Source organism: Podarcis raffonei, chromosome 11, assembly GCF_027172205.1.
Source record: "Podarcis raffonei isolate rPodRaf1 chromosome 11, rPodRaf1.pri, whole genome shotgun sequence".
NCBI lineage: Eukaryota > Metazoa > Chordata > Lepidosauria > Squamata > Lacertidae > Podarcis > Podarcis raffonei.
The window spans coordinates 36,843,086-36,867,388 of NC_070612.1; the positions used below are offsets into that span (position 1 = coordinate 36,843,086).

At 39.8% G+C, this 24,303-nt stretch overlaps 1 protein-coding gene across 8 annotated transcripts in view; it reads right to left on the reverse strand.

The window, feature by feature from the left end:
* Positions 1-24,303, reverse strand: part of MCTP1 (multiple C2 and transmembrane domain containing 1) — a 173,884-nt gene that overhangs the window by 97,365 nt on the left and 52,216 nt on the right. For 4 of the 8 annotated variants that reach the window (XM_053408001.1, XM_053408004.1, XM_053408008.1 and 1 more), the window contains exons 3-9: positions 21,711-21,853; positions 20,560-20,639; positions 19,734-19,842; positions 15,255-15,302; positions 12,386-12,424; positions 7,445-7,615; positions 5,857-5,987 (exon numbers count right to left, since the gene is read on the reverse strand). In XM_053408001.1, the coding sequence (XP_053263976.1) occupies positions 5,857-5,987; positions 7,445-7,615; positions 12,386-12,424; positions 15,255-15,302; positions 19,734-19,842; positions 20,560-20,639; positions 21,711-21,853 (721 nt within the window). The remainder of the gene's footprint in view (positions 1-5,856; positions 5,988-7,444; positions 7,616-12,385; positions 12,425-15,254; positions 15,303-19,733; positions 19,843-20,559; positions 20,640-21,710; positions 21,854-24,303) is intronic. The other 4 variants (XM_053408003.1, XM_053408006.1, XM_053408005.1 and 1 more) reach the window with 2 other exon arrangements.

Sequence of the window (24,303 nt, forward strand, 5' to 3'; positions counted from 1 at the left end):
GGAGTAGACTGCCCATAAAAAAATGCATCCGTTGGTGACATAACAGACAAAACTATTTTACATAAGGGAAAATTAATTGCAAAAATGTGTACATCAGACAAAATTGCATACAAAGATGTATATATTATGAGAAAATTGCACTAAAAGGCTACTGACTGTTCATAACAATGATATAAAAACACCAACTGATTCGGAACTGAACTTAAGCGTAGGGGGGAAAAGAGAGAGAAACCAAAATGAACAGATTTTCCCATCTCCCTCTGAAAGGCAAGTTGTTGTTTTCAGTTGCAAGCATGAAAACAAGGTAGGCTCTACTTGTTAATCAGAAAAGATGTCTGGACACCAGCAATGGATTAATCACTCTGTTAGTTATTTTACAGAATAGGGTCAACGGCAATTTGGGACACCTACTTGTAGTATATTTAACTGGGAGTGCCTTAGAACAGCTGGAGAGGAGGAGGCGAATAGAAAACATGCCAGACAAATCAGCACAGGACCATCCTATCCTTAAACAAAGCAGACATAATAGAAACCCTGAATATTAAAAACTAACATAAAAGCCTGGAAGAACAATGAACTTCCATTAACATGAAGCATAAATGTATAATATAAACACAGTACAGCATAGCCTCCACAACTCAGAATCATAGCGAAGTGCTTATATGCACTGATCCACCTGAATAGCACATCAAATACAGTTCAACAGGAAAACCCCCCAAATCTATTAAAATAAGGGGTCGATGACATTGTCATGTGTCTTTTTTATAGCATATATGGTGAAACTTTGCATCTTTTCTCTACTGGGCTGAAGTCAAACATTATTTTTCAAGGGAGATAAACTGGTAAGTGTTCATGTGCAGCATATCATTGAATTAATTTTTTTTAAAAAATTATATTCTTAAATATTCTGAAATTGATGACACTTTGATTGGCTACCCTGCCCGGCATAAAGAGCATGTATATGCAGTGAAACCTGTACATGGACCACTTGGTGTGCTTATGCATTTGTACTTGGACACATACACACAAGCTTCTTTTCACACTAAAATTTCTATAGGAAGGGGTTTGTGAATAAATATCAAGGATCAGTCTTTTACCCATTGCTGAACGTAGGTAGGACACACCTGGGCAAAGAGAAGATGGGTTCACAGAAGTTCCCGACAGCCATATTTATTTTCTTTGATAGATTCAAAAGCACATTTCAAAAGAGCAGAGCACTAAGAGCAAGTGAATTTTTGTCTTTAGCATACATTCTCAGCAACAAATTTCTGCTTGTTTAATTGTCCAGAAAAAACCTGAAAGAATACTTGCATATATTCAGAACATAGAGCAGGTCTGTCACCTGCCTTCTATAAATGGTTGCCCCACTCAGCTGGAGTAAATCACTGATCCTAAGCGGAAAACACCTGTAACATCAAACAAATGGGGGGGGGGGGCGAGCCCTGGTGCAGCAATGCTCAAGGCTCATTTTAAGGTATTGAACAACAATTATTGTGAGATAATTCATATGAAACAGCCACATTTCTTACTCCATTCATGTGTGTGCCAAAAGCCTCTGCTCTGAAAATGGTACTGTAGTAAAACCGTAACAACAGAGTATGTACAGTGCAGGGGGAAATGGGGTGATTAATCTTATTTCAGCATAGGTTCCCACAGCCTTTATGGTAGGTTAAGTCGGACAAAAATGATGCAAGACCTTGTTCATATAGAAATACACTTCTAAACCAGTTAAATTGAATGGTGGTCTGTGATTATTTCACCTCACACACACACACACACACACACACACCCTGCCACACACAACATGAATGTGTCACACATTTTGCCAAAATGCAGAGAGAGCTGCCAGCAATTGAGAACGGACAGTGATGACTCACAGAAAATGAAAATGAATCAGTCACCAATAATCCCTCGACATAAAAATATGAGCAAAAATCAATGTCATTTTGAAGATAAACATGTATGGTTTCCTACTAATAAACAACACTATAAATCCTGCAGTATGGGACTGTAAATAACTCCAAGAGAATAAAATTACACAACATGGGATTTTACTTATCCTGTATGCTCGCTGAAACAACTTGTTCACCGACAGCACTCATTCCTGGAAATATATTGCAGCTGTCAGCAGCCAATTTGGCCAGATTACTCTTACATGTTAAATTTATAACAATCACAAGGATTTATTAGCTTATCATTGTATAGGTGGCAGAGTCACGATTGTTCAAAAGCACAGGTGACAGAAAGTTAAATAATTACATGGAGATTAAGACAGTCTCCTTCATTTGAAAATTTTACTTCAATATTAGCAGATGAACAATTGCCATAATATAGCCACACTTTGTGGCTATATTCTTTGGGCTGCATAGCTATCCATTATTATGTTTTTGTGGACACAGTAATTTATGCTGACACTGACTGTACAAAAGGTGAGGGCTGTTCTTCAGGGCAGGAGACACCCCCAATACTTAAAAATAAAATAAAAAATAACAAGGGTTTGGAATGAAGCTCCATTTGAACTATTTACCTGACAAAAAGTCTGTTTTTCTCACAACAAGGTGCCATAAGACTACAGTGGAAACACTGCTGGCACTGTCCTTGACATACAAGAGAAAAGGAACTGACAGGAGAAGGCGGCCAAGAGACTGGAAAGCAAAAGGTTTAGGATGACCCATCTTTTACCGATGATAGAATAAGTGCTTGAGATACACAAATGGATGAGGGTAGAAACAAAACTGGAAAATAACTGGTGTAACTCTGCTTCAGCGCCATCTATTCCCTAGTGCTAGAGCCAGGAACTAGCAATTGCCACATATCAGCATTTGTGCAACACAAGCAAAGTCTCTCTAGCCCCACTGGATCCATTATAACAATGGAGCCAAAAAAAGGGTAAGCAATGGAGAACTGCTAGGATTAGGGAGGCGCCTCTCACACTGTTATGGTTGCATGGGAATGGAGATTCTCTCTGAAGCTCTTAAGCAACTACAGGAATACTAATAATAAAATTGTATGAGGTAGTGGATAGGAAAGCAGCCTGGTAAAACACCTGAGAATTCAACATGCCCAGGAAGAAACACTGTTCGAGTAACAGCAAAAAGCTGTTCTCCAAAGCATAATGAGCAGTCAAGACTGGCCTTATGTACTGCATGAAAATTAAGTTCATGGCAAACAGGCAGGATGTTTCAGACCTTTAACCGTATGTATAAATTATAGAAAATTCATTCTGAAAGATGAAATTCCAGCTCATAGCTTTTAAAATAGAGCTTCGACCATTAAAGCCTACTAACAACACAAGAGTGGATAACAATATTAAGAGGCTGTGCTCAGGCTGTTACTTCAAAACAGTAAAAATTTGAAATGAAAAAAAAAAACAGTCATGATGTTTACATTATTCACAGTTTGAATAATTCACAGTGTGTGTAATTTCCAGATTAAACACACAGACACACAGATGCATGCACACACTGATAAAACAGGTCAATAGGGAGTAGCAGAAAACAAGGGATAACCAATTAACACTTCTCATGTATGAAATACCTTTCAACCATACTGTACTTAGTTTTTGGACTAACAGCCATGTGCTATTCACAACAAACTTACAATAGTCCATGCCCAATGTCTGCATTTGGACGCAATGTAAAACCATTGCTTGTTTAGCTTAGCTATGGTTTGTTTGCTCAGACCTATGACTTATATTTGTGGGATGCGGGTGGCGCTGTGGGTAAAAGCCTCAGCTCCTAGGGCTTGCCGATCGAAAGGTCGGTGGTTCGAATCCCCGCGGCGGGGTGCGCTCCTGTTGCTCGGTCCCAGCGCCTGCCAACCTAGCAGTTCGAAAGCACCCCCAGGTGCAAGTAGATAAATAGGGACCGCTTACTGGCAGGAAGGTAAACGGCGTTTCCGTGTGCTGCACTGGCTCACCAGATGCAGCTTTGTCACGCTGGCCACGTGACCCGGAAGTGTCTCCGGACAGCGCTGGCCCCTGGCCTCTTAAGTGAGATGGGCGCACAACCCCAGAGTCTGTCGAGACTGGCCCGTACAGGCAGGGGTACCTTTACTTTACCTTTATGACTTATATTTATTTATATGGACCAGCTACCCTGGCTTAATCCTAGTGTTTCATTGTTCCATCCAGCTACCCATCTGGCTGTAGACATACAAGGAAAGAACTGTAAGAAAGCTATGCTCAGTGGCTATTTTGCAGACCCTCCTTCCCCCCTCTGCTTAGCGACAGACTATTTTCCTTGCCTACCTTCTTACTAATAAGCTCTCCCTCTCCAGGCTGCCCACTTAGCTCCACAGCAGGTGTGGTGGGAGTAAGCAACAACAATAAATCAGTAAGTATGGGCAATTTTACTAACAACTATCCAGCAATAGTTGTCAATAGTATAGCATTGCTTCTAGTAACCTCTATCAATTGTTAAACTGATGGAACCCTACACAGAGGAACCACAATGGCGACCTCTACCACACGTGTTGTTGGTGGTGGTGGTGGTGGTAAGTTTGCTTCTGTGAGAGACATTCGTGACTCCTCACTACCTATCACTTCACTGACCATAGTGACCTAGGAAAGCCTAGTCTTCAAGGTTATCATGCTGAACCCAGGTGTGGAAACCGTAAGCAGCACAACAAGCATGGTTTGGGAAAGTGCAAAAAACCACACACAGATCCTGTGATTCTTGTGTGTTCCCTTGGAAGAGAGATAGACACTCATTCAAACAATCCTCCTTGTCAAAAATAGTGCTTTGAACAAAGCAGAGTGCTTTGAATAATTTTACTCAAGCATATTAATGGTCGTCATGACAAAGCAGCCAATCATCTTTCCCTCTTCAAATGTCATCAGTGGAACTTCCTGCATCTTGATTCTTTTGTAACTGAGTTTTAAAAAATGACATCTTTCAGTTGGTGTGATCTGCCACCTACTGGTCAAGGAAATTTCTTCGCATATAAAATGGAAAAAGTCAACAACAGATAATTTCTAGGGTGCCCCCCCCCATAAAAGGAGCACAAGTGTATATGAAATCACTGCCATTATTATCATTCATTGCTATTATTATCAATTATTAAATTTCTATACCGCCTTTCATCCAAGGTTCACAGGGCAGTTTGCAATATCAATTCAAAACTTCATCCTCTCTAATTAAACAATCTTTGGCCTTTTACATTACATACATAATTTTATTTTATATGCTGCATGTTAAAAGCATCTCAAGGCAGCCTACAACATGGAAAAAAATAATTACAAACATAATGAAATGAGTCATACTGCTGCCGCCTCCTGTATTGTTTTTGCTGTGTTTACAGCACCAAAGTGGCCTTTGTGAGAAAGACTTCAAGAGTAAACCCTGAGGAGAAATCCTTACTAGCTGCCTTGCGAGACATCTTCAGGAGGAGAAAAGTAGTCATAAGCAATAAATAAAACATCAAAAGGTAAACAAACGAATTAAAACAATTTCTACATAAATCATAATAAGATCTAAAAAGAGACTATATATATATATATATATATATATATATATATATATATATGTATGTATGTATGTATATGTATATATATATACACATATACATATATATATATATGCAGCAAAAAACAGACACTCAACAAAAACCCCTAAACAACACCCCAGCCCAAGAGTCTGTTCAGCAGCCTCAACTTTTGTAGTTGGAGTCAATCTAGTTAAACTGTGTATGAGGAGCTTTTTTGGTTTTTGTTTGTTACTGTGTTATGCATTTTTGTGTTTTTATATTGTAAATTGCCCCGTGGTGCCCAGATGAAGGGCAGTATAGAAATTTAACAAACAAATAAAAGAATCATTTCTCATTCTCGGAATACAAGTTGTTTGTAATTAGACAAACCTGCCAATAAAATCATCCTTTTTGCCAGCATCTTTGTCCCACACTGTAATATCAATAATTCCACCTCGTTCCTCATAGAGATGCAAGTCAAATTGTTCTCTCCATTGAGGATTCAAAGTTTTTGGCATAATCTGGAAAAAAAGTAAAGGGAGTTATGGAAACTTGTACCTCCTGGAACAACAGAATATTCTTTTGGTATAGTTAAGAAATAGTTCAGCAAACCAACAGCTTCATCAGGCATTTTCAAATGTTTATGTAGGAAATAAGGTACACTAAAGATTAAATATAGTATGCTTTTTTTGCAAAGTATGAATTATTTTAGAATTTTTTCAGGTTCCCTAAAATGTTCCCTTAGATGTGCGCTAATAAAGTCAGTTTCTTACTGATAAAAATTCAGCAAAGCTACCTTTTAAAAAGTAACAGGATAAAATGATTAGCTTACAGCATATACCAGTTCTTTTTACTATTTGCATAGGAAAAGAAGTTGGTTTGCTGAGTTTCTATATTGTTTCTTGCCCAGTCTTTTAAAAGGCATAGACTCAAGCATGACTTCCCCCACCATACCTTTCCTGAAGAATACAGGTAAGATGTAACAAATGCTATGCCTTCCTTCACAGAATTCCTTTTCTCAGCATAGGATTTTTTTTGTTTATAGTATTCATAAACAGGCTTTCAACAAAAGGGTGCTTATCCATAAGAATTAATATACTGTGTATATTTTTTAAAAAACTAATTTCATATAAACAATAATCAGAAGACCACCTATCCCCAGTCTAGCTCCCCAAAGCTTCAAGAAACAAATTTTTCTTGGGCATAACTAAAGTAATACACAGTCAAACCTCGGCTCCTGAACGCCTTCATTTTGGAACGTTTCGCCTCCTGGACGCCAAAAACCCGGAAGTAAATGCTCCAGTTGTCAAACATTTTTCAGAAACTGAATGTCCGATGCAGCTTCCGCTTGAGTGCAGGAAGCTCTTGCAGCCAATTGACCTAGGTTGTTGAACATTTCAGAAGCTGAACGGGCTTCCGGAATGGATTACATTCGACAACCAAGGTTTGACTGTACTAGATCCTGTCCAGTCTAGACCCAAATGTCCTTTTAGAACTAAGGTCGCTGTTCAAGAACCATAAAGCTAGGTGCATACATCCGGTGTAGCTCAGGGATATGGTTCTTGAACTACAGAATCCTATCCATGGCAAACCAGTTTGAAGCTCAAGAGAGTTTCAACGTAAGTCCACAGAGACCCGAGTGTCTGCAGTTTAAAAAGAAAAACTTGAAATCCCCATTAGACATATGAAACATGCAGATCTTGTGTTCTACAGTTCCCATCAGCCTGAACTAACGTGGTCAATGGTTGCAGGTAATAACAATTGTATTTGGAGAGCTTCATGTTGGCTAGGCCTGCCTAAGGTATATGTAGTAACTAGATTTAGGTCTACTACAGCTACAACATTGTTGATTGAACAAGAATCCTTGGACTTCAGTTTGGCAGTCTGAAGAATTATTCAGCGACTCTGTTTAACACTCAAAATGCTGCAAATACATTTAAAACCACCACCATTTGGAATAACAGTTCAGCAAAGTTACCTTACTCTTGTACTTCTGGTGTCCCAGTCGGAATTTCACATAGGGATCACTGAGCCCGTTTGGATCCATGGCTTTGAGTTCACGACCTTCAATCAAAGTGACACTGACTATCCCTCTCCACAGCTGAGCTTTTCTGTGCAGGTCTGACAGACGTATACTCTGGGTCTGAAACTTTAGGTATAGAGAGAACTCTGATTTAGCTAGAGCACAAACAAACCATAACCCCGTGATTTGCTTCCCACCTGAATGGCTATTTAAAGAAAGTGCATAAGTGAATACCCAAAAACTTACAAAGAACAAATTAAAAAAATATATTCAACTTGGATTTCCCTGACAAATCCGCACAGTGTAATCACCATTTTTATAGTGACAGGGCATAACTCATCGGTACATTGTCTGCTTATGTAGCCATGAATTATCAGAGGAAACCCAACATGGTGCTCTCTAGATGATACTGGACTACAACTTCCATAATTCATGACTGTTGGCCATGCTGGCTGGGGGTAATAGGAGTTGAGGTCCAGTAGCATCTGGAGGGCAACATGTTGGCTATACCTATCATAGGTAATCTATACCCGGTTGCCTTTTCAAGATTAGATCCCATGCACTTTGTGCTTTCAGACCACCAGCACACTGGTCAATTCAAAATTATTCACATTCTGCTGGGAATTATAACCTTATATGTATGTACACCCCTATACAGACTATGGTTTCATTACATAACATTGATTTCTTTTCCCTTTTGGCTACCACATCACTGTACACAGTACAGTCCCTTAAGAGGCAGAGCTGGCTGCCACCAATTTCCCTTTTCCTGAGAGAGGGGGGGAGATGAAAGGGCTACCACCAGCTTTGATCCAGAAAGAAAGCTCCAAATCATACAGGCTTGCTTGGTTGGTTGTCCATTAAGAGTTTCCCATGTTCCCTCTAGAGCCTAGCTTCCCCAGTCTTGTTAGCGATGTAGCATGCAGGAAGGCAACTAGATGGCAATCCTTTCAACAAGCTTGCCATTCTCCCATCATATCTACCAAACAGCCCTCAGCCCTGATTCTCTTCCTGACCTAAGGAAACTAAACTAAACCAAGGCTACCCACACTGCTTCCAGACAATCCCGGGCAACCATCTATCTAATCACTGACTGATGTGGACTGGCTAGTAGCACTGGGTTTGTGGAGATCTGGTGCTGGCTTCTAGGTCCCTGAAACCAAATGCAGGATGGGTTAAGAATATTCCATGAGATGGGATGTTATACCTGGTTCTGTGGCACTATTTCTAAAGGTTAGACACCATTTGGATCTTAAAACATTCTCTTTTTATGTTTCAGTAGTTTCTTTTCATGTCAAAATGTCCCAAGTGAAACTCCTATTAGGAATTATGAGTACAGCTTGGGTGGCCACATGATGATGCAGAAAGAGATAACCTAACAGTGGTCGTGGTGGGTTGTTGTTTTTTGCAAAACCAAAACCAAAAACCAAAACCCTTCTACTGGCATTTCAGCCTGTCAATTCACATCTGCCAACCCAAAAGCTGATTACACACAAAACAAATGAAATATACTAATTTCACTCTGCAAACTACCTTAGCAATCAACAGGCTACATCAGTGCTCAGGAAAATCTAATCTTCCACCTGCACAATAGGGTTTCCTCCTCCCTGCACCTACCTCCCACTCCCCACAGTCTCCAATCCAGAGTGAACAGACAAATGTAGAGTAATTGAGGAGCAAGCTGCAGCATGAGAGACTGCTCAGGCTACAAACCATAGAGGCGCTACACAAGAGTGGCTAATCTCTGGTCCTCCAGATGTTATGGACTCTGACTCCCATAAGGCCCACCCAACATGGCCAATTTTCAGGAATGATGGGAGTTGTAGTATAGCAATATTTGGAGGGTCATCCTGCTGTACACCCTGACAATATGTTTTGAGCTTTGCCAGCTATCGCACCTGCTTCATCAGATACTTCACTTTCACAACTACAATACAATGTAGATTAATAGATCCACAAACCACAATCTACGCCACTTTAAACTCATCATGTAAACATGGATATCTTTATTGAATGTTTGTATTTTGAGGTCTGTATCTAAACAAGCAGTTAATACTGTCAATTCTTTTACCAGCCTGCAGGTCTTATAAGGCCCACTAAGCCTTTGAATTTGGCCATGTGGCAAACTCCACTCATCTGACATCATATGATGTCAGGTGCTGAGATGCATTATTTCCAATGTAGCGCTAACACAGTGCTAAGATCAGAGGTAAGTTCTTTGACAGTAGAAGGCAGCAAGCAGAGACTTCTCTGATCATAGCACTGTGGTCGTCCACAGCACTAAGGTAGACAGCATTTCTCATTTTCTACGAGCCAAAAGAGGCTCCCTGCCCTGAGATATGAGATACATCTTAAAAGAAGGCATTTATTTAAGGGAAGAATTTTTTTTAAAAAATTGTCTGTGGTATGCCAGTTGCTGAATGCCAGTTGAATGCCAGTTGCTGAAAACTACAGCGCAGTTTTGGGTGGGAATGGGCTAAACTTGAGACTTGAAAAGATATGTGAGGGTCGGATGGTGAGGACTAGCTAGGACAGTGGAGGGTTTGGGGGCTAGACTGAGACTGGTCTTCAGAGTAGAGGAACAAAGCAGCAAATACACAGGACTTTTTGTTGTTGTTTTAAAAAAACCTTGCGGGGGGAGAACAGGAGCCAGCAGGAAGGAGACAGAGGGAACTGGGTGGGGTGGAAGGATTAACACACATACAATTAATAAAGAACAGAGCCACGAAGCTGCAAAAAAGTGCATGGCAACCACTGGGTGAAGGCACAATTGAACTATTTTCTGGGCAGAATGGAAGTCCAGAAGCTTATTTGAATTTTGAACAGTAATTTTGCATTCAACCACTAGGGGGAGCTCAACTCCCACCTTATGTCATCTCACATGCACAAGAGAACAGTGATTGAAAGGGCAGAGAGAGAGGAAGAATTAAAATTTATATATCATAATTAAAGGCCTGATAAAACAAAACTAGTCTTAACGTTTCAGGAGGGAATGCCACAGAATATGCCCCATTTCATGTCCTCAACAGGAAATCGCTTTAAATAAGATAAAAAGCAGGGTGTCATATAACCAACAGACAGATTCATATAGGAAGAAGCAGACTTTCAGATACTTTAGTCCCAAACAATTTAAAGCCAACTCATGTGCATTTTGCACATTCTGCACATTTTGTGCACATTTCTGAGTATTGAAGAATGCATGTTCTTTTGCAAAAGGTAAAATAGGAAGGAACTCTAAGGCTTGGCTCACAAATGCGACTCAGTTGCATTTGACCTCTCCATAATCCCTCCTGATGGTTGCTAGGTACATAAGAGAGTCTCTGAAGACCAGGCTGCACATGGATAAACCCAGAGCTGACCACTACTGGCACCAATGGTAATTGGAACAGGTGCTGCTATGATTGTGGAATTGCACAAGCCCAGTTAATACTGCCATTTCTCCACAGAATTCTGTAAGTGGTAGTGAGAAGGGATCATGTTATGAAAATAAAAGCAGCAGGCCTGCAAGTGTGTACCAGCAATTGCAAGAAAATGTTTCTAAAAGCCAAAAATGAATAGAAATCTGAGGTTCATTATTTCTGGTTTAAGTAAGCAAGTCTATTATTTAATCTGGGGGAGCCAATGTGGTCCCTCCCTCCAGATGTTGCAAGACTACAATGACATCTGGAGCACATCATTCCTGATAACTGGCTTTGCTGCCTGAGCCTGGTGGAGGCTGCAGTCCAACAACATCTGGAGGGCACCAGTTGGCTATCCCTGGTTTAACCTCTTGCAAACTCTTATATGCAAGTGTTCGTGCAACTTCAGAGTAAAGTAGATTGAGGAATATTCTCTATATAGATTGACACAACAAAAATGCAACATTTTGGCGTTGGCAACAAGTACCGAAGATGAAGCTGCAGCTATAATGCACTTTGCGGATCCTTGCCTAGTTGTGCAAAATATCTAATATGTGCAACAGAGGTTGCAGACATAGGACCCATTTCATCGTAACCTCATATTCTTCACCACGAAGGGATGAAGACTCATGCCTACCACCATTTTTATTCCTAAATTAGGTCTGTGGACTGGTAACAAAATGTAGCCTTCATTTTATGCATCTGGATGGCATGAGATTATTTACTGGTATGTCAAGAGTGAATTTTTAAAAATCAAGTAGCATGAGAAAAGTTAATAGTTTATAATCCACTGATCAATTCGTATATATCTCACAGCACAATATTAGAACTAAATAAAACCATGTGTGTTTTGTATCATTTGCAAGAAGTGGCAAGAACGCCAAACCACCGACCTATTCAAGTGAATATATTCAGTTGCCTGTTCAAAGCTTGTTCCTACTACAAACTACATTATGGAAAAAGGTAACCTGAATTCTGGAAGCGATGTGTTAGACACACAAAATTCCCCTTCCTCTATCCCTACCTCCAAACCCTTCAGTTTTCCAAATGTGCTTTGGGGGTCACCAAACTCTCCAGAGAGGAGTCTGGGGTCTGCTTTATGCAACTGGGAGTTCATTGTGCTTGCAGAATTGGGTCTCCATTTGATCTCACCCTACATTTCTACTGCATACTTTTTTGGAATTCCTTACCACCTGATGAAAAATGCATTCACTAGTTTAAGTTGTGTTGACTAAGAAAAATGAGCACAAAATATGAAACAGGTCTTAATATAAATGGATCTCCCTGACCATTGCCTAGTTAGATGTACTTCAGTGTTCTACAATGATGAAGTTCAATAGTGTTGCATTATATAACAAATCCTTATCACTTAAAAAGGCCTCATTATCGAAATTATAAACTGAGTTTTGCAAACTTAGTCTATGTGTCACAACTTTCCATTCAAGTGACACAATATAGAGCACCACAGTTCTTCTCAAGACCACATACTAAGAATTACCTTACTTGATCTTTTCCAACTCTTCCTCATTAACATTGTCTGCAAATGAAATAGAGCATTTTAATAATTTTTTACTTATTTGCACTGGAGGCCAGTTGTCTTCCAAAGGAGCAATGCACATACAAAAATGCCAAACACATTCCAAACAACTACATATGACTGAAATCAAACTACAAGCATCATTCACACTACAGCACATTTTAGAGAGATGCCAACCTCCTATTATTTCATGATGAAAAAGAAAAACAGGATAAAGTAATAGGAAGACGTTTGGGATCAATAAAAAAAGAGGTACAAATGTCAATGAACTCAACTAATTATCTCAATTTTTAGATTTTATTAAAATTAGTGATTTTAGACTGAAGGCCACTTATTCCAATTACAATAATGTAGCTAATTGTTATGCATCAGCAAGGAAGATGAGTGGGTTTGATTAAAAAGATGTTCACAGAATAGGCCCTTCCAGTCACAGAATGTGTCATTTTGAGCCATTCTAATATCTCTCCACCTCTACAGTAGAGATCATGCTGCTATATTGTTCTTGCTGGATTTTTTTGATCTCAAACAAGGCTGAAGAACCACACAGAAAATGCAGGGGAACAAAAATTTGATAACCTTGCTTAGATGTCCTGCAAAGAGTGCAGAAAAGCATGATTCCCCCCCCCCCAAATTAACACCTAAGCTTAGAACATAAGGTTTTGTGAATGAAAAGCACCTCCACAAAATGTGAGTAGAACCTCTCCTTTTAATTCGTGGCACAAATACTTTAGAATCTGAGCCCTGCTATGCAAGCTCTCCTGAATTATGTACTCTGACGGGTCAAGATCTGAAACAGAGGCCTTTCCCCATTCTACTATCTAAGAACCTTTTAAATGGAGATGCCAGGATTGAACCTGGAATTTACATGTGCAAATTATGAACTATACTCCTGAGCTGTGGCTCCTCATTGGAGAGAAGGCTGTGTTACAAGCTTTTTTGTGGGGGTTGACTGTGAAGCAGGTTTTGGGATTTTGTGGCAGCTGGAGTGGGAATTAATCAATTTTCAACATGGGGAACTTAGAACAGACTGAGACTGAATAAAAAGAGGCCTTATTTTGTACATAGGAAAACTGGCAGAATGTGCTTCCTTCTGGATACTAGATTGCCCCGCCCCCCCAAAAAACCACCACCCCACAAAAACACACACACACACCTGGAGTTAAGGGTAATACCTTCCATGTAAACAGGGGGCAAAATGTTAGTACATTCAAAATTCTACCACTTCTGTAAATGTGGACACATTTAAAAAGTTTGTTAGGAAGCAAAAATGCTGGAGGAAACAAAAAACTGTTTTCAAATTCTTAATGGTTTCATCTGAGTTGCTTTATTCTCTCTTTTATACGTCAATATATTATTTGCCAAAAAATTTACAGAAAAGTAAATTAGTTAAAGCACTGAATTTGAACAATCACTGTAGACAATTTGGGTTAGTACGTATTACAGAGAATGTCTTTAGTTAAATCAATGGAAGTACATCACATAGGATGACACTTTAGCTGATTAAAGTAATGGTCATTGGCTTGGATAGTTTTGCAAGCTATAATACAGGTGAATAATGAAGCCTGTAGCCTAGCTAGAAATCTAATTCTATTTCAGCCTTGATAATATTAATTTGCGTTTTAACAACAGAAACATATGATGATTACTTGAATATAATTAGAGAAACGCTGTAGTAATAGTCAAGGAAACTTCAGAGCCAAAACATTTTGTTTTAAATGGAACATAGGTATTCTGGTCACTTCCTTTTCGTAATACTGTTAGGGGTTTCGGGTGTTAAGCTATGTGCCAGACCCTTCTAATTCCTGGGTCCAGCAAGTGTTAGAATTTAATCAAGTCTTCTACTTCTTGGAATAGGCATGCTAACCTCCTGGTGAGGCGATAGCCGGGGCGATGAGCCACTAAGGAGCTTGGTAGGAGATGGCAAATGGGTGGGGCCTCCTCCCTCAACAAACAAAGCCAGAATTTGGAGTACAGAGTTTTGAAGTGATGTGACCTAGATGAAGAGTAGCAAGCAGAAGACAAACACAGCAATATTTGATGTCTGTTGGAATCCAAGGCTATGGCCATGGGAGAAACAAGATCCTTTGGGGGCATTAATGCTGTGAATCCCACCATTGTAGGCTCAGGTTGTTTATATGTGTAAACAAACCATGTCCTAAAAATACCACAGTCTCTGCTGTGCCTCATTCCAAAAAGAAACCAACACTCTGGGTAAGCGCTGGAAAACCTGGAATCTTGCACCACTCATGAGATTGGGGTGGCTTGCAACAGTACATTTCAAGGCACTGGGTTAAATGCAGTGCATAAGCAGTAATCACTTTTATGAGTGCAATGCAACTTCCTCTTCCCTCTCTCCCACTCTGCATGCCCCCCAAATCTGTTTTTGGGGTTTCTCCAACCTTCTGGAGCAGTTCTGGAGATGGTGCGAGGGGGGGAGGGAGAGGAGTGAAAAGGAATAAAAGTTCCATTATGCTTGCCTTGGATTCAGCCCTGTACCCACATATTAATGCAAGCCACTTTGGGAGCCTGTAAATGGTATAGAAATAAATAAATTAAATGTATTTTAGCGGTGTTTTGATTTAAGGCTGGCACCCCTCAATAAGGATTGTGTCACTTTTTTTTCCCTTCCAAAATTATGCAACAGCTTTGAATTCCCCTTTTCAAGGGGGAAATCCCTTTAATGTTTGAGAGATGCAGTGGTGCTGAATTAGTTATATCCCAGGATTTAAGGTATCACTCATATGTTTCTGAGGATTTTATATCTTCTAACGCTAATCAAGCAGATTATAGGCCTAGAAGATAAGACAGCAAGCTGCTCAAATGAACTCACTGTTAATCTGCGAGTTCTCCAGTGATGAAATCTTTGCACTGAACTCTGCTAAACAACCAACACATGAAACAAAAAAAATCCACTCATGCACTCATTTTAGCAAAGTATGCACATAATAGACACAAGTATGCATAAGCAAATCAAAAACAATACACAGCTACAAACAGTACATGCAATAGTACAATGCGTGCCATGCATTATTCTTACATATAGAAACATGTTAGTTAACAATAAACAATATATAACATACAGTGAATACATTTTTTTTTTTGCTTACCAGATTTGTAGTGCAATCCTATACATACCTACTCAGAAGTAACTCCAGCTAAATTAAGTGGGATTTACTCCCAAGTAAGTGTGCATAGGATAGTAGCCTTAATAACTTAGATTGTATGTTCATTATTCCCTATTTTACTTCCATTGCTTAATTAGAAACAATAGTTTATTCCCCCTGGAATTTACCAATTTTTTAATGGACAGATTAGTCAATCCAAATAGAAAGGTACCTTTTGGATCTTCTTGGTGTTCATACTACTTAAGCAAAACCAGACATCCAATTGGGAATTATTGGAACTAGTGCTACTGCAACTAAGTTACGATAAACAAAATTAGGAAAGAAATTGCACAAATACTAGAATTATAGAGATAACATATTGACCTCTCAAATGCTAATAGGTTGGTAGAACCCTAAATAAACTGAGCAACATGAGGTTTTTCTTTGCAGACCAGAATTTACTACAGGTAGGCATTGCCAAAGTATGTACCTTAAACACTAGATCCAAATCTACATTCATCTCTCCACTGAGGATTTGCTAGTTCTAAAACAAACACAAAGTTTTACTAAACCAGTTATACATCACAAGAAACCATGCTACAAACTTTGCACATCTTTTTCCACATTCATTCTGCCCTGCATCCAATTAAGTCCTTTAAAAATCATTACAACTCCCTCCCACAGACCAATTTTATAATTCAGTGGTACTTCTACAGAAACAAACAGCCCAATGTGTTTTACTCTAAAATAAGAGGATTATAGATTGAGTGTGACCTCAATTGAAATGGATCTTGAAAATCAGTTATTTCCAAGAGTGCCTGTATCTGGGTCCATGGCCACCCATTCAAGAACCTTTCCCAAGAAGGAGAGACTGGCAACTGGCCGGTAGTTACTTAGATTTTCTGAATCCAGGGAGGGTTTCTTGAGGAGTGGTTTTACCACAGCCTCCTTCAAGCAGGCAGGGACCACCCCCTTTGGCAAGGAGGCATTAATCACCTCCCTGGCCCAACTATCTATTCCCTCCCTACTAGTTTTTATCAGCCAAGAGGGGCAGGGATCCATAGCACAAGCGGTCACCTTGACCGATCCAAGCACTTTGGCCACATCCTTGAGCCTTACTAACTGAAACTCATCCAACGCAACAGGACTAGAGAGTGCTCTGGACAACCCTTGAGATTCATCTGTTGAATAGCAGAGTCAGGATCGAGGTGGAGGCAAGTGGATGCATTGTCCACAAAATGATTTGCAAACGTGTCACATTGAGCTACCATCAGTTCTACCACCTCATTTGTACCAGACTGTAAGAGGTCCCGCAGTACCTGGAAAGGTTCTGCTGGATGGTACATTGAGGATGCAATTGAGGCAGCAAAGTATGTGCCTGTCCTCCAATTAAAATATATGGCTTCTAAGCCCACATAAAAGTAAAACAGATAAAACAAATATGCTCCTTGCCTGTATGTTGCAATTATTATTTATTACTGATACCCCGCCCATCTGGCCGGGCCACCCTAGCCACTCTGGGCGGCTCCCAATAGGATATTAAAAACACAATAAAGCATCAAACATTAAAACCTTCCCTAAACAGGGCTGCCTCCAGATGTCTTCTAAAAATCAGGTAGTTGTTTATTACCTTGACATCTGGTGGGAGGGCGTTCCACAGGGCGGGCGCCACTACCGAGAAGGCCCTCTGCCTTAACATCAACAACTGAGCCAACTGACTTTAAAACTTTTCAAATTAAATACAAGCCATCTTTTTTTATTTTTTACAGATACGTCACAGACCACCCGAAAGAACCTCATAAACCATAGTATGGAACCTCTAAACCAGAGGATGGATGTTGTCCTACAGTGTTTAAGTGCATTCCTTTGCATTACAATCTTTACTAAACCAAGCTTTCTTCTTGAAAATGAGGTGTCTCCTATGTGAAATGCAATGTATGTGGTATTTCAAACAGAGTAACTCAATAGAATATCTGAGCAGCCTGTGAACATGAAGATGTTGCATGGAAGACTGAGACCAGAAAGAAAGGGAAATTTCAGTGTATGTAATGGCACAAACAGTGATTATTTGCCAAGTTTAACTAAGGTCTACTTTAGAAATACTTTCCCCCAAAAAAACATATTATTGGTTTTGAGTTTTAGTTAACAATATAACATATAAAATAATAGTCATCAAAAGGAATACAGAGCTTAGAAAGCTTGCTAAACTGTTCTTATGTAATACAGCATCTATTTTTAATTTATCATTGCTGTATGATAAATCTTTCTTTCCACACTGACTTACTTACAGAACACTGCTTAAACTTTTCATCATGCTACACAACAAACAAACTAACTAACTAACTAACTAGGTCTCATGCATCAATTTCTAGCGTTTTGCACCCATCAAAGAAATTTTAACTGTAATTTCTTCTCCTCCCACATATATTAAAGGCAACACTCTTATACCCACTTACTTGGGAGTAAGCCCAATTATGGTAAAAGGTAAATAGGTAAAGGACCCCTGGACAGTTAAGTCCAGTCAAAGGCAACTATGGGGTGTGGTGCTCATCTCACTTCAGGCCAAGAGAGCTTTCTGGGTCATGTGGCCAGCATAACTAAACCGCTTCTGGTGCAATGGAACACCATAACAGAAGCCAGAGCGCATGGAAACACCATTTACCTTCCCGCTGTAGCGGTACCTATTTATCTACTTGAACTGGTATGCTTTCGAACTGCTAGATTGGCAGAAGCTGGGATAGAGTAATGGGAGCTCACCCCAGTGCACCAACTCGAACTTCTAACCTTTCGATCAGCAAGCCCAAGAGGCTCAGTGGTTTAGACCACAGCGCCACCCATGTCCCTTTTAAGCCCAATTAAGCTCAATGTGATTGATTCTCAGTAGACATATTTAGGAATACACTACGTGTAAAACAAGGCTTGTATGTTACCTCCTGAAACTGTTCTCAAGCTGCCATTAAAAAATGTTTGACTACGCGATATAGCTAGAGGGATTTTAAAGATTTATTACAGTCCCCAAATTACAGCCACAGTAAACCTAATGTTTTAGAGTGCAGGACAGAATGCTAAACATCTCACGAAAGCTTTCCCATGTTACATATTTCCAATTCCAGTATACTGCAACAACAAAAACATAGCCAAGTTTTGAAAAGATGAGTTGGGGTTGCAAAAACTCCAGCACACAAACCTGCAATTCATTTCAAGGGGTAAAAGAAAAATTCACTAAGAAATGTTGCTCTCTTGAATTTCTAGGCAATTTGGTAAAACTGAACTCTATAAAATAACCTGCAATTTGGACAATTTGGTTTTATATCTGCAGAGGTAGAAAGTGAATCATCATGTATTTGTAGACACTTATTTGAGTACTTAACATTACAACTCCAAATAGCAACACTTACAGTTTGAACGTTGAAATCCCATGCTAATTCACATTAAGGCAGCTTTTGCACATCACAATAAAGCTTATCAGAGAAGCCAATGTCTGAAAGAGACTATGGCTTACCATGAAATAGCAGCATGCTAGTGCATACTGCTCAAACTGCAGCTAACCTGCTCTTCCCTTTGCCAAGCAAGAAGAAACAAATCCTAGCACTGACTTGGTACTGGGTTTCCAAACCATAGGTATAGAGTGGCAATGTATGAAAAGCGATTTCGATTCGATGTGTGTTTTAAGAAAATATTAAGCCTTTTTACCGATTTTACCGATACTCAAATTCTAGCTCCTGACTATACTTATGCCCTAAGTCCAGGAATGTTCTGGCATAATAACATCACTGACTCCAAATAAATGCCTGTTTCAGCAGCTAAGCTCTACACAGAACAAATCAGCTGACTAGTTTTCATAACTGTGTAAGATTTTACTATAATAGGACTGAAATGTTGCAGTTTGAACACCACAGCACTAGATCCAAAATTCTTTATCTTTAATAAATTCTGAGTGAATCCACTGTATGTTTGCATTCTATCAAAATCCCATCTGTACCAATATCATTATACGGAGGGGCTGACCTAGAGCAAGGCATCAGTAGTCAACTGCATCCAAAAACTGATCAGTACCTTTCAATATTTACTGGGGAATAATATATAAAAACCCACAAGAAAATGGCTTCATTTAATAATGCTCACTGATGGAAACATTGCAAAAGTGATACACTTCCCATTAGGAAAGGGGGGAAGCTACATAATTTGTTTCAATCCACACTTACCCCTTCCCGTTGCTGTTCTTTTGGTGTCAGCAAAACAGACAATAATATAGTTCCAAGATCTTGGTCAGCATAATGTGGATCCTTGAGACTCAACGTAACTTCAGTTGACCTAGGAAACCAAGTTTAGAAACGAAAAAAATAAATAAAAGTTTCATCATATTACCTCCATTAGGTCATACAGTTTAAAAAGGGACAAGAATGGTGTGCCTGTTGCTACCTTCTGCCTGTAAACTATCAGCTACTAAGGGAGGAAAGCAGAAGTTCCATGCAATACACAGCACTTGATCTCCATCCTGTCTGGATTCAAAAGGAGAGGGGGGATTCACTGCATCTCAACTATGTTTGGTGGAGACAGCAAGAAGACCATTACACAAGTGAAGCTGCAACTCTACCTCCCTTGTTTTTAGACAGCTGCCTCTTCTTCCAGGAGCACTGACACATCCCTGGCCAGAGACCTTCTAGGGAAAGGGAGCAAGAACAAGGCTTTTTGTGAATTTGGACAGACCTTGAGCTAAACTGGGCAGCCTACAAAGCACCTTGGTCTAAAACAAGCTGTTTCTGAAAACTGAACTTGCAGTCCAAACCTAATCTTGTAACCAGTTCACACCCCTAATATATACACACATAGGTATAGAGAAAAATGGTGCAAGATGGCAATGAAACGATGGGTCTATGAAATTTCATTAAAAAATATAATAGGTATGGGGTGTGTATTCACAACAGCAGTAACTGGTGATAACACCGTCAGTGTAGCATTGCTTAGATCTTTGTCTCCAATCTTGCCCAAAACGTCATTATCTACTTCAATAGCTTTACAACACGGTACCTATTTTGCTCTAGTGAGCCGAGATCCAAAAATGCTGATCCCATGAAGTCATCTTGAAGCCCAAAATCATAATCAAAGACCTAAGGTGAACAAAAGAAATTGCATTTCTTAATGTTGGGGATTCAATTAACAATTACTTGAGAATATTAGCGAAAGCAAACATTATATAACATAACACATCAACCCTGCCTATACATATCAATGACTTTTAACCATGAAGGCTATGTTCTACCTCTACTATCAGAAGCATTTTCTAGGACTCACAAGTGGGAAGAGTGCTGTTGCATTCAGGTCCTGCTTGGGGGGTTCCATAGGCATTGGTTCAGCCACTGTGAGAACAGGATACTGGACTTGAAGGGCCATTGGCCTGATCCTGCAGGCTTTTCTTATATACTTATACAAGGAGATCCTCTGGTGGAATATCCCAACTACAAAATCAGTGATGTCTCAAACTGTTTTGGATGTTAGGTCTATTTGTATACTGTCCTCATTGGGGTTTACATTTTTATTTTGCCATTCCCTTTTATGTCTGGGTAGCACAACACTTGGTGCTGGAGGAGACTCTTGAGAGTCCCATGGACTGCAAGAAGATCAAACCTATCCATTCTTAAGGAAATCAGCCCTGGGTGCTCACTGGAAGGACAGATCTTGAAGCTGAGACTCCAATACTTTGGCCACCTCATGAGAAGAGAAGACTCCCTGGACAAGACCCTGATGTTGGGAAAGATGGAGGGCACAAGGAGAAGGGGACGACAGAAGACGAGATGGTTGGATAGTGTTCTCGAAGCTACCAGCATGACTTTGACCAAACTGTGGGAGGCAGTGGAAGACAGGAGTGCCTGGCGTGCTCTGGTCCATGGGGTCACGAAGAGTCGGATATGACTAAACGACTAAACAACAACAACAAAGCACAACACTGGCCTATGTTTCAAAGAATGTACCAGATATTTGAGTTCTGAACAGTTATGAAAATTGGCAGGGCACAACATCATAAATTTCATAAGCATTTTTATGATATATTTTCATAACTTGAATTTCTATTATGGCAATATCAAGCTGTATAACATTCCATTGAAAAACTACAGCACTGTGTGGAGTGATACAACAACATTGCACTTACCTGTTTTTAAGGAGAATCACATGTAGCTCACCTTTATGTACAGTTGTTCCCTTAAATGTTCAATCATGATTGAAGTTTTTTCTTCCCATACAGGGTTAAGATTCTTATGGATAGTTTTGCTTCTAAACACTTCTTTTCCACCAATTTTAAACTTGACATATGGATCACTTGTCCCTGAAACAAAAATCAAGATTATGTACGACAACTACATGATTTCTGAAAGTTATAAGAAAAACCTTAAAACAAGATGGCAGTCCTTATCTTTTTTAGAAAACTAGCAAGTGCAGCAGCAGCAGATGGTGATGATGATTATAACTACTACTACAACAACAATTTATATGCCACCTATCTGACTGGGTTGCCACAGCCAGTTTGAGCAGCTTCCAACTATTTAAAACCACAGTAAAGCATCAATCATTAAAAACTTCCCTAAAGAGGGTTGCCTTTAGATGTCTCCTAAAAGTCAGATAGTTGTTTATTCCCTTGACATCTGACAGGAGGGCGTTTTACAGGGCAGGCCCTCTGCCTGGCTTCCAGGAACCTCACTTCTCACAATGAGGGAACTGCCAGAATCTAGACCCAAGTAAAACTACATATTAAGTGTATGGCTTTCGCTGTATGACTTTGTCCATAAAATGCTAAATTCTAGATTAAAGGACTTGCACCTACGAGACATTTAACAAGTATACCCTATGAATTAAATTACCTGAAACACATTTCCATGCTAATTCAGAGTGCACATAAGCAGAATCAGTGAACTAAGTATACTAACTTGAATGCACACAGAAAAGGTCTAGCTTTCTAACACACTGCTGTTTTTAAATAGCGCAAGTCTTTTTCAGCTTGCTACAATAGTTACAGCAGCAACAACAGGTCTGGGCACATGGTGGCAGTATTTTCCCGTTATAACAGAAACCTCAGTTACAGACTACAATCTTGTACAAAGGAGATGGGGGTTTCTTAATACAACATTGCATTAAAATAAAGACAAATCTATAGTCAACATTAGACCCGCTGCTTTGCATGAAAATTACCATGCCTGCCACAACCTGTTATTCCATTTGTACTAGCATCAAAAAACTGGGGTGGGTCACGTATGCTAATTTAATATCAATTGCCACTCTTCTATCCTTCTGCCTGCATGCTTTAGGTGAGATTCCTGCACTGCAGCGGGTTGGACTAGATGATCCTTGGGACCCCTCCTAACTCTACGATTCTATAAAAAAGGTAAAGGTAAAGGACCCCTGATAGTTAAGTCCAGTCACGAACGACTCTGGGGTTTGAGCGCTCATCTCACTTTAGTGGTCAAGGAAGCAGATGTTTGTCCGCAGACAGTTTTTCCGGGTCATGTGGCCAGCATGACTCAGCCGCTTCTGGCAAAACCAGAGCAGCGCATGGAAACGCTGTTTACCTTCCTGCCGGAGCTGTACCTATTTATCTACTTGCACTTTGACATGATTTCGAACTGCTAGGTTGGCAGGAGCAGGGACCGAGCAACGGAAGGAAGCTCACTCCGTCGCAGGGATTCGAACAGCAGACCTTCTGAGTGGCAAGCCCTAGGCTCAGTGGTTTAGGCCACAGCGCCACCCGCATCCCTATACTCTATAATGCCTACCAAATTATGATCTGCAAGTTCCACTGAACATATCTGCTTACAAAAATCATACAGAAGAGAAATTGAAATATCTTGCAGTATGGATTTTTTCATGCAAATAATCTCTTAACCTGTAATAAGAATAACGCATTTGCCACCTGACATTATGCATCCCTTTGTTATTCAACTCAGTTTTCAAATAACAAAATTATTCTACCTTACTCTATCAACTTCTTCAAGACCTTCTCATCGAAGGTTTGTTAAGTGCCACCATCCTTTTTATGACTGGTACAATTCCTTTAACATACACCTGAGCTCTCAGATTTCATGCCAATTTTTATACTTCAAATATGCAGCGGTTTATTACTCTCAGAGCAATCGTTTCAAGTTGTCAAATAGAAACCATTGAATAAAATCCAGGTCTCGTCTCAGTTATATGGGCCAACTTCCAGTGGCAATTGGTTCAGAAGAATAGGAAGGGAAACTGCAGGTTCCAATTGACAGAAATTGATGGGTCCCCAGACACTTGTTCATATTTTAATCCTAACTTATCACAGAGCAAACTACTACTTGCAGGATAGTAATTTAGCTGGAATGACATCACCTAGGATAAGCATGAAGCCACTTCAAAGGCACACTGTAATAAAACGTGACACAACTGCAGAAGCACGAACCTCTGTAATGGCACAAAACGCACTAGAGACTCCAGAGGGGTAAGAAGAAATCAAAACCAACAAGTGTAGAAATCATTTATCATACGAAATCACTGTTTGCAAATCAGTTCATCCCTATCATCTAAATTATTTACAAGTCTACCTTGCTCTCCTAATACGGTATATTTGTCTCTCCCACCCATCTCCCTAGCACATTAAGTATCAGTACTGAATGCCTCCATTCAGTTCCTTTTCCCCCTCCTATTATATAGCCAAATGATTCAGGAGAACATGAGAGTTCGCTGACTTTGCCCATTATGAATCCATGTTTTCTTCCTTCTTGTCTTCTAACCACCTAGCCAAGCCTTACTACTGCA